General features: G+C 42.7%; 1 protein-coding gene across 1 annotated transcript; it reads left to right on the plus strand.

Annotated features, from left to right (window-relative positions):
- The first annotated feature begins 99 nt into the window (after positions 1 to 99).
- On the plus strand, positions 100 to 9,883 carry LOC119721072 (nucleolar protein dao-5-like). Its single transcript, XM_038190962.1, has 6 exons — positions 100 to 395; positions 1,057 to 1,184; positions 1,421 to 1,574; positions 2,601 to 2,740; positions 3,774 to 4,008; positions 5,483 to 9,883. The coding sequence occupies exons 1-6, from the start codon at positions 252 to 254 to the stop codon at positions 7,256 to 7,258; spliced, it is 2,577 nt and encodes an 858-aa protein (XP_038046890.1). The 5' UTR covers positions 100 to 251; the 3' UTR covers positions 7,259 to 9,883.
- Positions 9,884 to 16,257: the final 6,374 nt, after the last annotated feature.

Here is a 16,257-nt window from a genome sequence, read left to right on the forward strand (position 1 = left end):
CACTTTGAGCGCTTCTTGACACTTTTAACGTCTTTGATTGGATGGTGCGCGCGTTGAGATAGATTCTTACAGTTGCGCGCGCGTCAGTTTCATTTTCAAACTGTAAAACGCAGTTCGCGTGGACCGTACATTGTGTAGCCTAGTGTTGTAATTTTTAAAATAAACAATTTGTTGTATTTTAATAGATTTCTCTCCTTAATAAAAATCAAATGATTGTGCACATGCTGAACATGTGACGGTGAAAACAAAACATGGCAGTTTTGCCGGTTCAAATTAGCGAGAACGGACGACAAAGGTTGTGTACTGTGCTGTGGGTTGTACATTGGGTGTGCGCCGTGTGCGGGTTGGCTATCATCTCCATTGGGCTGTACCTCAAGATTCGCATACAAGATAAGGTAGGCCGTTGCTAAATTTTAGCGTCCGTGTAGGCCTATCAATTCACCATCTTCATTGTTGTAGAAGGTGGGTAGTGGTCCTATAAGAGCTGAATAATTTTATTAACAAAGCAATAGCTTTTTTATTCAGGCGATCGTGAAGTGATAGTCCTAGTTCCCGTAGAGAACGAAAACTTTTGGCCCAATGATATGTACAGTGCTCACCTAGCCCAGGTTGGACGACGTCTTAACATTGCATTACGACTGACACAACGGAGTCCAACCTGGGCTAAGTGCTCACCTAAATAGCTGGTATATACCGGTAGGCCTAGCCCAGGTGGACTCTCTTACCACACTACGTTACGGAGGGAATGAAGACGTCGTCCAACCTGGGCTAGTTATACTATAGCCTTGTGTTGAAAAGCAACACGAGTGTCGTGGGGAGAGAGCGGGTGTTTTGATTTTTAAAGGAAGTAGGCCTATGGGCGAAGATGACAAAGACACCTCCAAACACATGGACACGAAGATGACGACAATGGGTAGGAACTGCGGTATAGGAACACTAAAGTTGGGACTGATTACGAAGTTAAAAAATGTCTTTATTTAGTTTTCACCTGTTTGATTCCGCATTCACTACCCTTAAACATACGTCGGCTGAGCGCATTTCCCTTGTTCTTTTTAGGTAAATCTAGTAGAAGGCTATGACGGTAACACCCTACCATTGATGCTCATCGCCATCGGTGTTGTTACTACAGCCATCGACCTTGCTGGCGGACGACTTTTCCACATGGTTGCCGACATCTCTCGAAGGTAAGCAGTCTAAAAAAATATATATATAATCTAAAAACGTGCGAGTGCACAACTGGTGAAAAATGTCATACATTTTGGTCAATTTTCGGGACAGACAGACGACAGACCATCCGACCGACCAACGGCCGACCGACAAAGTGTTACGTATAGAAGTTCCTGCCAGAGCTTAAAAAGAGACTGTAAAAATTCAGCATAATTTATTATGAATAATGTTTTGGTCTTGAACTTGTTTACAGGGAAAAAATGAAGTCCCTCCTCCTTCCCTACCTCTTCCTCTTCCTCGTTCTCAATTTCTGCATCTTCATTACGGCATGCATGTGCTTCGCGCATCGCTTCCATCTCCAGCAGTCGTTCCATCGTGGGCTGATGAAGGCAATGAAAAACTATAAGGTCCGTACGCTAATGTACCTGAAAGAAAGGTTTAACAGCCTCCTACTCCCTACTCTTACTAGGTATTAGTAAATTCTGAGTCAAAGGGGTGTTGTGCAATGCAAGGTCCGTACATGCAGATTTTCTCTTGATATTGTAATTAATTTTTGTAATGCATTCCTTGAAAAAGCACCTTTGTGTCCCATATCTCCAATTTAATTTTATTATCAATTTTCATTGGTTTTTTTGCCATTTAAAGGGCAATTTGATGCTTTTCTGGTGAATATGCTAATGCAAATTCCCACTGATTCATACGTAAAAAGTTTGATGTCATTTCAGGCAGAAACCTCAATGTTACAGATTTGCCAGAATTTGGATGTTTTGATATCGTAACTTTTCTTTGATGATTCGTTGATGTTTCAGTATAGATGACAGTTAAGTGAGCAAAGTTCTCTCAATGTCTTCAGTGCGCTGAACCCAAAATTTGCTGGCTTGCGGCGAGCAAATTGTGGGTTCATACTTTGAACAGATAACCACTGAACTGGCCTGTGTATTCCTTAAATGACATCACAGCAACATCACCCTCATTAATTGTCAGGAAAAGAAAGATTTTTACTAATGTTTACAAGGGTACACAATTGCCAAAAAAGAGATGTCAAATAATGTTCATGCATCCAAGAGGAGTAGAAAGTTGCATTAAACGTATGTTCCCAAGAAAAATCCATGTCACGGGCCCTTTAAAGTGTTCGTCTGAGTGTCATGCCTTGATCCTTTCTAGGTTTTGACGCCTCAACTGGAATTGTATCCCCCTGACGCACTTCTAATGCACTTCATTATTTCCAAGGCAGGAATTAAATCTCATGTTCGATATGTTCACTGCTATGGCCCCCATACGAAACACATGAACTTCGCTCGACAAAATTGCCACCAGTGATTGCCGAGTCGCCTGACTCAATAATCTCGGATGGTGCATGTCGAAACAAAATGCCTTGCCCGAGCATTTTAATGACCGATTTCATCCCCCCTGGATGACTTGATTGCATACAGGACAAGGAGGCCGTGAAATACGAGATCAACCAGTTGCAGGTGGACTTCGAGTGCTGTGGCAACGACGGTTACGAAGACTGGTTTGCCTTGCAATGGATCGGAGACGATTATCTGGACACGAGTAACGAGATCATACAAAGGTAATCTGACTATAAGCCGATTAGAACCGATATTATAGGATTTCATATTAATTCGGCATTCGAGGGCCCAATTTTATGGAGATGATCAGCACAAAATTGTGCACAGCAAAGTTATGTAGGCCTATTTATAAGCAAAAATCTGGTGAGCACAAGCAACAGGCAGTTCAAACGCCATGGTATTTTGATTTCCGCTGAGCAAATTGCTCCATGGCTATAGCAGCTTCTCGAAATCAACCCAAGGTTGTCTGGTGCAGCTGCTGATATAAATAGATCCAAACAATTAGTATGCGATCAGTAATGATGCAGAAAATCTGGTACGGCAGATATGTGTTTGGATTGCAATGCCTTTCATGATACAAGACATGACATTGGCACACAGTCAGAGTATGTCACGAGAAAGATATTGGGCAATCGCAGATTTGTCCTCTGAAAAAATATAGGTACAGAAAAAAGGAATGGCAGCTATTTTGGAAATTTTGAAAATTGGTTGTTATTCTACCCATAATTTTTCAATGGGCAAATCTGCGATGGCCCTATATACCCAAATATCTTTCTTAGGACATACTCTGAGTCTCTGACTGTGTGCCAAATGCCACTCTTGTATCATCAAAGGCACTGTATTAGGCACAGTCTCCCAAATATTTCCCCTATCTGCCCCCACTAAAATGATGGATCGAAGATTTCAACATATCCAATTGTAGAGTCTTTCTGAGCACTCAGGAAATTATTGAAAGTGTGGGCAGGGTAAAAGCCCGTGAGCGATGATGTGCTGTTTCCGCATTCGACTCAGCTATATACAAGCGCTCACAGCTGTTTTGAAGGTTGTGGATTTTCATGCCTGTGAATAAAACAGTTCGCACTGAAATTAAATTACGATTTGTAATCAGATGACCATGGTAGCTCAGACAAACTCGGTCGCTAGCTCTGTTAGAATGTACCGAAAAGTGGGCGGGGGTATTGACCGGATTCGGTACGCCCCACCCTCCCACGATCATTAAAGATGTCTCATCTCCCCCGCCATTTTCCCATGTAGCAAGATGAGTGGCGGACAATACCTGAGCGACAACGTTCCGTACAGCTGCTGTAAACACGACCAGCTCCGGCCCTGCATCCACCACCACGTCCACGACAACGACAGACACTACAACTACGATTACCGCGAAGCGCTGACCCTCCACCAACAAGGGTGCAAGCCCGCCCTCATGGACTACTTCACGACCAGGCTGAATCGGATCGGGGGCATCACCATGCTCATCTTCATCTTGCAGGTATGTCACATCGCCGTCTTGAAGACACACAGATGTCCCTTCGGGTAACCGGTGACTCACGCTAGTGTACTGTGTGACGAGGTTGAGTCAAATAATTTGCGTTGACCTCGAACGTAAGTTGGAGAAGATACCCGCCCCTTGTGGGCGTGGCAGTGCTATAGTCGAGTCCGTCACAAACACACGGAAGTCCTCACAAGTCCTCCAGTCGAAAGCCAAGTGTGACTTGAAGTCACAGGCTATTCAAATGAAGTCGACTGTGACAAAAGCATTTTTTCTCCCATTCAACTCCTGTTACTTGTGGCTGGACTTGTGAAAGCGTTAGTGCAGGGGCGGCGGAACCAGGGGGGGGGGGGGGCACTTGCTCCCCAGATTTTCCCAGGCCAACAAAAGTGCCCCTCTCGCGGTTATAAATGTGCTCCCTCGAGATGAAAAGAAAACTGCCCCTGAAACGCACACACATGAAAGCATAATGATCGCGCTAGCGCTACAAATAAAATTGTCTCCTTTCTTGTAATGCAAAACTGCCCCTCAAAAACCCTATGGCCCTCTCGCATTAATATTAAGAGTGTGCACCTTTTTGAGATGGAAACTATCCCCAGCCCTCGAAAGCACAAATCCCTCTCTCGCCAAAATATAACTGTGCCCTCTAGCCTCAAGATGGAAGATTGGCCATCAAAAACGATAGTGCTCCTCTAGTGATAACTATTCGAGATGGAAAACTGCCCCTCGAAAGAACAATTAGTGCCCATTAGAATAAATTGTGCCCCCTCTCAAGATAGAAAACTGGTCCCTCAGACAATTATAATAGTGTCACGTGAATAAAAATGGTCACTGAACTGGCCATCAAAGCAACAATGCCCCTCTCGCGAGGATGGTATCTCACTAAGAAACACAAAGAGCAAGATATAGATGCAGGTTTACAGCGAAATGAACGGGACTATATTCGTATCCTCCACTTTCCGGAAAGTGTCCCTGTTTCTGAGCAAGTGGCTCGTTTTGGTGTTGCCCCCCCCCCCCGGTTTGAAAAGCGTTCAGCCGCCCCTGTGTTTACAGATACAAAATACGATGTGACCTCTGATGGTTGATTTAAAAGAAAAGATGATTTACACTCAGTGTTTTTGAAACTATATACGACAGTAAAATGAAGAAAGTGTTCGTGGATGTGTGGAAAAATGTCCCAATGGATCGGAAGTGGGACTTTTTTTCTCCAGCAACAGGGTAGATGTCAAAGAAAAGAACATTTTGGAGTTCATGGGTTTAGGATTGAAGGCCTTCGTTTTACACCCAAGTAGCTCTTGTATGTCTTCACTCGTGTATAGGCCAAAATGATTGCGTAGACCACTTTTTACCCTTAAGTAAGCCCCAATATTCAACTACTAGAGGAACGCGAGTAAAAAAACACACTGTATTTTAAGGACTTTAGACCAATGATCGAGGGTAATTTATAATTATCTGTTTCCCGTACTCTCTACAGTCCGTCATTTTCCTGTTGCTGCGCTACCTCCAGACGTCCATCGGGAACGCTTACGACGCCGACGACCCGGAGGGCACGGCCCGCGGCTGGCTCCTGGCGAGCGTCCCCTTCGCCGAGCAGCCAGATCTCAAGGAGGCCGCGGAAGACGCCTCAATTGCGTCGGACGACAGCTTCGGCATCGTCTTCCGGCAGGACGAGTCGGACGCCCAGGAACCCATCTACGAAAACTGGCCCCGTGGGGGAACCTTTGATGATGGTTTTGACGGGGCACCGATGGCAGCGGGGTCAAAAAGGGCCAAGTCAAGGGATAGGAAATCGCAGAATACACACAGGCAGCAGGGACATGACCGACAGGAACCCATCTACGAAAATTGGTCCCCGGAGGAAACCTGGGATGACGGTTTTGATGGGCCACCCGAGGCAGCAGGGTCACAAAAGGATAAGTCAAAGGATAAGAAATCCAAATCGGACAAGAAATCCAAATCGGACAAGAAATCCAAATCGGACAAGAAATCCAAATCGGACGAGAAATCCAAATCGGACAAGAAATCCAAATCGGAGGAGAAATCCAAATCGGGCGAGAAATCCAAATCGGACAAGAAATCCAAATCGGAGGAGAAATCCAAATCGGACGAAAAATCCAAATCCGGCAAGAAATCAAAATCAGAGAAGAAATCGGCATCTCAGGAGAAATCGAAATCGGACAACAAATCTAAATCGGAAAAGAAAGCTGGGTCAACGGAAAAGAAATCACCGGGATCGACGAAGAAATCACAAACGTCAGAGAAGAAGGCGTCTGGGTCAACAAATAAATCATCTGCGTCAACAAAGAAATCTCCAGGTTCGGCTAAGAAGTCAGCAGGATCAACCAAGAAATCACCTGGGTCAACCAAGAAGTCGCCTGGATCAGCAAAGAAATCGCCAGGTTCAACTAAGAAGACGGCAGGATCAACTAAGAAATCACCTGGATCAACTAAGAAATCAACCGGATCAACCAAGAAATCGACCGGATCAACCAAGAAATCGACCGGATCAACCAAGAAATCACCTGGATCAGCAAAGAAATCGCCAGGCTCAGCTAAGAAGACGGCAGGATCAACTAAGAAATCACCCGGATCAACCAAGAAATCACCCGGGTCAACCAACAAATCACCTGGATCAGCAAAGAAATCGCCAGGTTCAGCTAAGAAGACGGCAGGATCAACTAAGAAATCACCCGGATCAACCAAGAAATCACCCGGTTCAACCAAGAAATCACCTGGATCAGCAAAAAAATCGCCGGGTTCAGCTAAGAAGACGGCAGGATCAACAAAGAAATCACCTGGATCAACCAAGAAATCACCCGGATCATCCAAGAGATCACCCGGATCAACCAAGAAATCACCTGCCTCAGTAAAGAAATCTCCAGGTTCAGCTAAGAGGACAGCAGGATCAACTAAGAAATCACCTAGATCATCATCCAAGAAATCACCGGGATCAGTGAAGTCCAAATCGGTATCGACCAAAGCCAGAGCAGGAGGGGGCACCAAGAAAATGGCCGGGAAGAAACCGCGGATGAAGAATCGGAACAACAACATCGAGATTGATTACTCGTCTTCGTGTGTCGAGTCCTCGACGGAATCAGATTGTTGCCTGACTCCACTGCTTCATCGTCAGTGTACTCCAGGAGACGATCCACCGCAGCGGGTAAGGGACCTGCCGGCGGGGCCCGTGCCTTGGTGGGGTCGAATGTTTCGAAAACCGGAATCGACTTACATAGATATGATGAGTGACTGAAGCAGTGACAAGTGCTGTAACTAATGGTTTTGTAGGCCTACATGATGTTTTCTGAAACAAATGGCTAATTCTTTCAGCCAACTATCAGTATCATTGGATGATATTGTGCAAAATACAGGCGCCTGTTGTATTCGTATTTATGAAGGTCGTGAAGTATACGTAAGAGTCATGTGTTATCTGCGGATTGTTTTATGATTTTTGTTTTTGCAGTCAAGGCCTTGCTCGATCTAAATGATCAACAAGAGTCGACGTCCAGGTTTAATGTTCTCCTATTAAGACTTTGCTTCTCGAATGAATAAGATGTGAAGCCGATTGGCGGTTAATCCGATTTGTATGTCCGGCGTTTTCTATTTTCGTAGCGTAGTATACGTATAAGTGCTTATAGGCTTTTCGCTGGTCATGACCGCCCGATATAGGCTGGCTTGATTCAGTGTCTACAACTGTGCAGCACTGACCTTTTTTTTTAAACTTCACCATCAATCTCTTAATAAATGTATTTTGACTCCCGGCTATTTTATTATATTTTGTTACGTCGCTCATGGTTTTAGTCATGAGCTTAAATTGTATTCAGATTGATGCTGTACTATTTGCAACAATTGAGTGCATGTATCTGTCAGAATTCATTGATGTAATTCCTTCCCTAATCTGTTAATGAATGCGTACCCTAATTACATCGCCACTTCTAGGTCACACTAATAAAATCCATTTATTTCAGCATGCAAAATCACCATCATGTCTCCTGGTAGGCCTACTTATTGTGCAAGATCACGGTGCATGTTATTTAATTTCTGCCATTACGCCAAGTAATCTGCATTGCTTGGTGTATTTCATAGGAACCTACACAGCTCTAATCAAACGCCGCAATCGATCCAAGGGGGGTCCGGGTACCGGCTCGAATCACGGTCCCGTCAACTCGCGTCGTTTCGTCGGCAGAGTTGTCCCGGGTTCAAGTTACCGACGGCTATAGGGTTCAACGGCCCTAACACCGCGCCTATGGCTTGCCGCGTCTGGTGCCTTGGATGTCAGCGATGCCTGGCTTTTAGAATGATTGAAACCATACCTGCCAACAGAAATTGAACAAAAAACCATCTCCGATATACCCGCTTGGTATGGTGTGCACCAAGCAGCAAAACACATCTTATCAGCCAAGATGGTTTCTGCTGCATTTGGGTTGCCGAGATCGCAGTACTTGCTGTAATTCATCACGCACGCACCCCTGGGCAATTCCACACTAATGGGCCTAAACTGAGTGTGACATTTGAGAAGACCTTTAAGTTCTGATAATAAAAGTACGATCTTGGTCTCTCAATTTTTGCCGTCAACATTGCAAGCTTCTAACAAATATCCTCACCTGCAAAGGATATAACTGGTTTTATATTTTTGGAAAATATAGTGGATATTGTTTTTAAAAGTGTTACGTACGTAACGAAGGACAGACATTTTGGATAAAGTCACAAAGTAAGCATAACATTTTATGATCCCCTAATTTTGACTTTCATTTTCAATCTAGTGTTCCAGAATCACTTTCTTACCTTGTACCGTACACCGTGTACTATGATATTGCCGTAAGATCAAGTCTAGTCTTCGATGTACACCGCTCCCTCATTAAGAGGCCCTTCCCCGAACCCTGCCTTAATCTCAGCTAGTTATAGGTATTTCTTGAGGCCGCGAGGACATTTTTAGACCACAAATCCATGGCTTTGTAATCCCCGTGTATCTCAGGGGACGTCTGGTAAGCTTTATCATGTATCTCCGCTGCCTTCAAAATAGCATATTTTCCGGTGATTAAAAATACAACAAGAATGGCATAATGAATGCATTTCAATTTTGCCGATGTAATAATATTTGGCATTTCTGGAAAACCGATCTTTTGGGGGTAGGATTATGAATAATCATAAGTATACAGTACACTGAAAGAATTTACTTTTGGATTATTCGGTCAGAATATCAATAATCGATGAATGCAGTATAATACTCTACCGCCGTCCCTTGGTTTGGGAGTTCCATGCACTTTACTCACTTTATGCAGCATGCATGGTTATTTTTATGCATTGCGGAAATCTGAACAGAATGCCCATGAGCTGTATTGCACGTGGGACGGACCTATGTATATACCTGCAGGGAGGCTAGATCGTATTGTACTTATTGCGAATGAAAGTACACTGTGCACTTTTTATAACGAAAAACTGAGAGTATTATAGCATACTAGAAGTGCGATCACCCAAAATGACAATGAAAAATTATGTGACTGATGTGAGTGCATACAATGCAATCCTTGAAATGCACCTTTATGTCCCATTTAGCTTGAGTTTCAGTCTGCATATTTCCATATCAATTAGGGTGTTTTGGTGCCTTTTTCTTTTTGTGCCAATGCGAATTTCAATATTCATGAGCAAAACTGTGACATCATTCAAGGCATAAACGTTAGTGTCACGCTTCAGCATGTAAAGTAGCAAGAATTTAGAAATTTTTGTCTTGCCCATGGTAAAATTTTCTGTTTTTAGATGATTCGTTATTGATTCAGTACATATAAACTGTAAGTCAAGACAAAACGTATGTACATAATTTTGATGAGCGACAATTGATCCCCCAATAAAACCTTATCTGAAGAGTGTGAGCCTTAAATGACATGCAGTAAAAACGTCCTCAGTTGTTAGGGAGAGCATGGAATGTTTTAACTTTTTGTTTAAAAATGTAGGCCTATACACTTCACACATAAACAATAAACCAAAAATGGATGCCTCGAAGTTTTCATACATAGGCTTTATCATACATAATTATTTGCACAAAATAACGTTCCAGTGTAGAATTGACGTCACGACCCCTTTAAAAATACTAATAGACCAAAGCATGCATTAATTTGAAAAAGAATACGCTGATTAATTATGCAAGACAACCGCATCTTGACCTCTAGATTTTGACCAATCAGCGGGCGCTTTCTATATCGGGTCTTCGGTCATTCTCCCACTGCGCATCATAGACATGGATAAAAAAAAATGTGTCACACGCTCTGTATCATGTTACGCGAATGCGCGCCAGGCTGTTGTATTAAAAACACTTCATTCGAATTGACCAATCAAACCATTAGTCCTGAATTGGGAATGAAATGACGTCACGATTTAGACATAGACCCCCTATATATCAGACGTTGAACAGGAGACTTGTCTCCGTGGATAATTAACGGGTGATACGACTACTTTAAAGTATCTCACTTCAGTGTTTGGCACACGTTTTGAAAGTTGATAACAGCGAACATCAGTCTGTGCGTGGAGCAGAGGTGACGTGCGCGGTTGCCCCGCCCAGAATTCTCTGTCCCGCCCCTCCTTCAGTGGTGTAATTGACCTATCGCCGTTTGCGAGTTAGCCACGCCCCTTAGACAACCCTATGGAGTTTTTGTACACTAAATTTTGTTTGTCTCAGATTGTGCGTGTTCCGCGTCCATTTGTATATCATGTAATTGGACAATATTTCACAAGTTGCGTTGACTACCGCGATAGGTCAATTAGGGTTGAATTTGCACTTGGGAACATAACATTATTATGGTACGTGTACATGTATAACACTCTGTGTATATTGGAAATGGGCAATAGTCATTTTGTGAAACCATGCAGATCGACTCTCACCAATTAATCGCTAGCTCGCCGGTACAGCTAATAACACTGTGGATGGATGCAGTGTCTACATGATGTACACAACACGTTACACCTGTCGTCTAAATGTCAATGGTTTTGACATCAAGGTACAGCCACGATCAGTATTGGTATGTCGGTCAAAATCCCTAGACGGTTTTACTATTCATAACTGCTTGACCACACGGCCACATTGAGTTCACTACTTTTTGCTTTTTCGAGCTTCGTCCCAGGGTCGATCTACCAGGTCTAGGAGCATCCAGGGGTCATACTAGGTCCCCTCCCCTCCCCTCCCTCAACCTACACCACCAATACCCAAACCCCCTGTAAAATATTCCCACAAGGTATCACTTTTGGTTTAAAAAAAATAGTTGTTGTTCCAAGTTCGCACGCTTGCTCATTTTCTTATGATTTTCCCCAAAATTTTGCACAAGTCTCCCTCACCGGGAAAAAAGCCATAAAATTCATTGTCCAAAATTTCCAAAACGTTTTCTAAAAACCTTTTAACAGTCAAAGGTACTCAAAATGTGTTCCATTTCATATTCGAAGAATTCCCTGTTCAGAATATTAGCCTTCAGGGTCAAACAATGACCCCCTTCCGGGTCAAAATGTCACTTCTCTTGATCAGTTCCCAGTCTGTTATTACGTCTATGACCCAGAAAAATATTTTTTTTTATTATTAATTAGGCCTAATTATTATTAACTATTTCTGGTAATGAAACCAAGGATTCCTCAAAAGCGCACAAGGCACTGTAGCTGGAAACCATGAAGAAACCTACAGAGAGAAGACAATGACGAAATTACAGTTTTAGAGGTGGGAGCAAAACCCCAGAAGAATAGTTTTGGGGAACCCACGGAATCAGGCAGAAACTGAAAACCCAATCCACAAATTGGCCCAGGCGGGATTAGAACCCGATCCCGATAATCGATTGCAAACAAATGCGGACTAACTAAAAATGGTCGATTGGGGCCAGCGCTGGAAATTGATACGAGAATACCACTTTTCTTGAAAATTACAGTATACCAGGTGTCATGTTTTACAGGATGCTTTAGACTGTCATATTTCTAACAGTCCAGCAAGGTATTTCAAAATAATTTGGTAGTTTTATTTTTTGATGTTTGCAAATGTTGTACTTTCCCTTTAATTCTGGGTCAAATATGACCAGGTACTGAATATAACCCTTGGGCAAAAGTAACCTATACAAACGCGCAAATGGCATCGGGGTAAAAAGGGAACCGAAGGTCGAAGACTGGCGAAGTGGGGTGATAGAATTAAGCGAGTCTTGTTGAGCATTGGAACCGCAGTAAACACGTCACTAAACGTGTTTTCAAGGTTTCTCTTCGAGCTGCGTTCACCACATCTTGAATATTGCTGAAAATATTGTAACTAAATAGCACAGGGCGATTTCACATTTGATCACGCATGGCGTGATCTGATTATTTAATTAGTATGCTTGCTACAGTAAGTATGTAAGTCAAGGACGTGGAACACAATACCAGGCAGCGCTTAATGTCAGGGTGTCAGAACGACTTCGCGGCATAACATTTTCATTTCCAATTCCAGTATTTCAGTCACCCTCTCTGAGGAACCCTTTGACAGTGATCTCATTTATGGAATATTTTCAATGGAATTTCGAACGATTCTATATACATTTGAAAATGTAATAAGCCGGTTTACTTTAATCGATGTCATAATTAGGTCATGATTTACATGCAGGAAAAAGGCAAAAATTATGCAAAAATTAAGCTTGCTATTTTCGACCATTGCAAAATTGATAAACAAGGACAGATATGGGGGGGGGGGGCGGGGGGAAATGGGCCAAACGAATCTTGGTTCTCTGACTGGGACCTGGTCCGGGGAGCTGAAAATCCGAGGGTATGTTCGATGATTGAATCTGCATATGGCTTTGAAATGTTTTGTTTCAGATTTGGGGCAAAATGGTTAAAAATCTGTTTCCTCCAAATATTAACAAGGACAGATGAAGAAACCTCCGGAACAGTGGTTCTATTTCAAGGGTTCTATTTCCATAGGGGCATCACCATGGGTCCTCATTTTCAGGGGAGTGGGATAGCTAATGGTTCTATAACAATCAAGAGCTTTGCCTTCTAAATTTCTGAGAGGAGTACAAAGTGATGGGGGCACTGGCCTCAAGGAGGAGAGGCGTACCCTCTTGTCCCCCTCCCCTCAGTAACGCAACTGCCATCACCCACATTTCGTTCTCTCCATATACAGGTTTTTTAATTAACACTTTTATACATTACCACATGTCTGCCTTTAATGAAACGCCGGATGTGTAAAACACTTGACGTCTAATGCATGATCTCGACGTTACCTCCTGGGATCGCAATTTCAAGTTTACTATCAGAACACCGGACGTGTTTCCATGCACTGATTATGGCGTTCGCTGACAGACACAATATTTCTTCGACTTCATCTTTGCAGGCCTCGGCGCCATTGCCTCCCAGCCACAATTACACCGAACACATTCGTTTACATTAACCGAAGTTTTGTTTCTTTTCTCGAGCCATGGAGCTTCCATGCTCGAACTGACCCAAGAAAAATGTCGCCCGGAGATCTGCCCTGGCGTGTCATCTGAAATTGTCCAAAATAGCGTAGGAACTCCATATCGACAATAACAAATCATGGCAGGATTAGTATTTATAGCGGATTTGTAAAACTTTAAAAAATAATGAATTTACAATTCTGCAAGGTTTTCGTGACGTCAACACGGCGATGAAAACAGTTCTATTAAGTGATATTGGATGCTGGTAGTAATTTTGAAAACAACATTTCATGGTTAAGTCTCAGGGTTCTGCTAAATTTATCACAAAAGCCTGTGAAATATGATCGGAAAATGACAAACCACACCATTAAACTGTATATTGGTGTTAGGAATTTCTATTCCGCATAAAACAATCATATATTGAAGAAACACTTTCGGGAGAAAGCATCTAGTTGGGCTCCAAAAACCCGACGTTATCCACAAAATAATAAACGGGGGAAAAGCAACAGGAAAAGATCAAGGATTTGCTGTTTTCGTGTAATATACGAGAAGGAATTTCGGAGTACTACATTGTAATAAAGTGAGCTGCCAGAGCGCTATAGTTGTCATTCAAGTCACACCACGTTCTTGAAAAGTGTGTGCGCTTGGCGCTGATATCTCATAGTGAATATATTATTATGGGGTCCAGGCTTTCGTTGACAGTCTTTTCTGGTGCTTGAAATACGTATAGACAAGGCCAAAAACCGCTACCGCGTCATATGTAAACAAACGGGGTTTTCCAACGTTTTCTCCGCAAATGTACGACATTATGCGGATTTCCTTCAACCCGCTTTGAAATAAGGTAAGCAAACATACCTAAAACATGAATTTTGCGAAATCTGGCCGGTCACCTTTAAAGCTATAGTGAAATGGCCTCCGTGCTGGGACCCACGGTCCACTGAGCACCATAGGAAAGAACACACGTAAACAAAGTGTGACGTCATCAGTACAGAGGCTTATTGTTCGACTCTTTATCTAGTTTTTATCTGCTTTATCATTTTTCATTTTTTATTGTCGCATTCCATACAAATTTACGTTTTATTCAACATGAGTGTATCATGTCACATTCCGAGACAGTGTTTAAATAACTCAGTCTGTTGGTAAGATTTTCATGCCAAACAAAAACTACCATCATCCTTTTAGCGGTATAGTTTTATGCAAGAGACCAGTTTATTGCAAGTCCAAATTTCATGGCTATAGGCCGCTGAACCGTACCGAGGCAGTTTTTTCCACAAGCATTTAGCACTCATCACCTACAGGCAATTAGCTTTCTCTCGAAATCACTTTCAATGACAGACGGAATAAATAAATAATAAATTATCTCACTAATGGGCCATATCTATTCTAAGTAGCTTGCGAAAGTATTCTTTGATTTCGTTTCTGCACTGGTAAATAAATGGTGCATTTTATCCGAAAAGAGAATTCACGCTGGCGGCAGGCGCGGTTTTAGAGCCAATATTTTGGGGCTTATTAGCAGGGTGGATCCAGAAATTGTTTCAGGGACGCTTGAAATGTTATTTTCTCCGGACACTTAGGTCTCCTAAGGGGGTGGGGGGAGGGGCTCGTGCCATATTTTAAATGGGGAGCGCTGATAAAATCCTACAATCAGGCACACTAAATTAATTAAAGTGTACAAATGCACCCTTCTCACGACTATTTATTTAGGGGGAGACCGTTTGCATGTACGTCACATTCTCACATTGCATGTGCAATTTTTTTGTTATGGAATTTTTTTTTTGGGGGGGGGGGGCTAGACAAAATGGGGGGGGGGGAGGGGGCTACCCGCCGTAGAACCGCAACTCGCTAGCGCATTCACACTTCTTATCAAACTGATTGGTATATACCAGCTGCAGCGGTTTCTCGTCAACATTGGGGGGGGGGAGGGCAGTGCACCAGCCTGGAAAATTTGAAGAGAAAATCTCTAAACTGAACAGTATCTTACTGAAATGACACCACAGCAACAACGCCCTCAGCTGTCTAGGGGGGGGGGGATGGACATTCTTAAATGTTTAAAGACGACAAGTGCACTTGTCAATAAAAAGTAACCAAAAAGGGATGTCAAATAGTTTTCATACATTTAAGAGGAGTAAAAAGTTCCAAAAAATGTGTTCCTATAAGGTTCTGTGCAAGAAAAGAAAGCATTGCATTATTTAATACAACATATTAAAAAGAATATTGCGAATATTGATGAATACAACATAAAATGTATAATTTGAATCTCAACTTCCCTTTAATCGACCATGTAGATAACAATTGGGTAAATTCCGAATACGGGGCTACGGTGACAAGACTAGTCAGTGTTTGGTACCAAGAAGTTTACATGAAAAGTGAATGTGAACTACATGGCGAGACTTGCACACTATAATTATTGAGCAAGAACCCATATGTGCCATGGTTGGCAGATCTCATCAGTCCAGACTAATTTTGCTTCATAATTCAGTAGACTTTCCGCCGCGAAACTCACGTAGTGCTACTCCGTGCGTGGGAGATGTTTTTCCAAAAAAAATATTTCATCGATTCGATGGATTACCGATCAGGCCTTCAATTCAATTTCTTGAATGACGAACGTATAGTCCTCGCAATGAGGAACGAGGAGGCATGTTATTCAAGCATGAGAAACTGTCCTTCTCGAATTAATTGGCTTCCTCAAACTAAAAGGGATGACCTCGCTTGGTCAACCGCGTGACCCGTGGCAATTTCTTGACCGGATGCCGGTTACGGCATGTCCACACAAACTGAATGTAGACCATGACACGCTGTAAAGCCTCAAATTATGTAGTAGGCTACCAAATGGCAAAAGGGCCTAAACAACTTGAATCCTTAAAAA

The sequence above is a fragment of the Patiria miniata genome, unplaced genomic scaffold, assembly GCF_015706575.1.
Source record: "Patiria miniata isolate m_02_andy unplaced genomic scaffold, ASM1570657v1 HiC_scaffold_13, whole genome shotgun sequence".
NCBI lineage: Eukaryota > Metazoa > Echinodermata > Asteroidea > Valvatida > Asterinidae > Patiria > Patiria miniata.

Bases quoted from the DNA above. Each gene is read 5' to 3' on its own strand.
- LOC119721072 (XM_038190962.1), top strand. From the start codon at position 252: ATGGCAGTTTTGCCGGTTCAAATTAGCGAGAACGGACGACAAAGGTTG. The intron at 396-1,056 runs GTAGGCCGTTGC...TGTTCTTTTTAG, and splicing joins AGATTCGCATACAAGATAAG to GTAAATCTAGTAGAAGGCTA. The intron at 2,741-3,773 runs GTAATCTGACTA...TTTCCCATGTAG, and splicing joins AGTAACGAGATCATACAAAG to CAAGATGAGTGGCGGACAAT.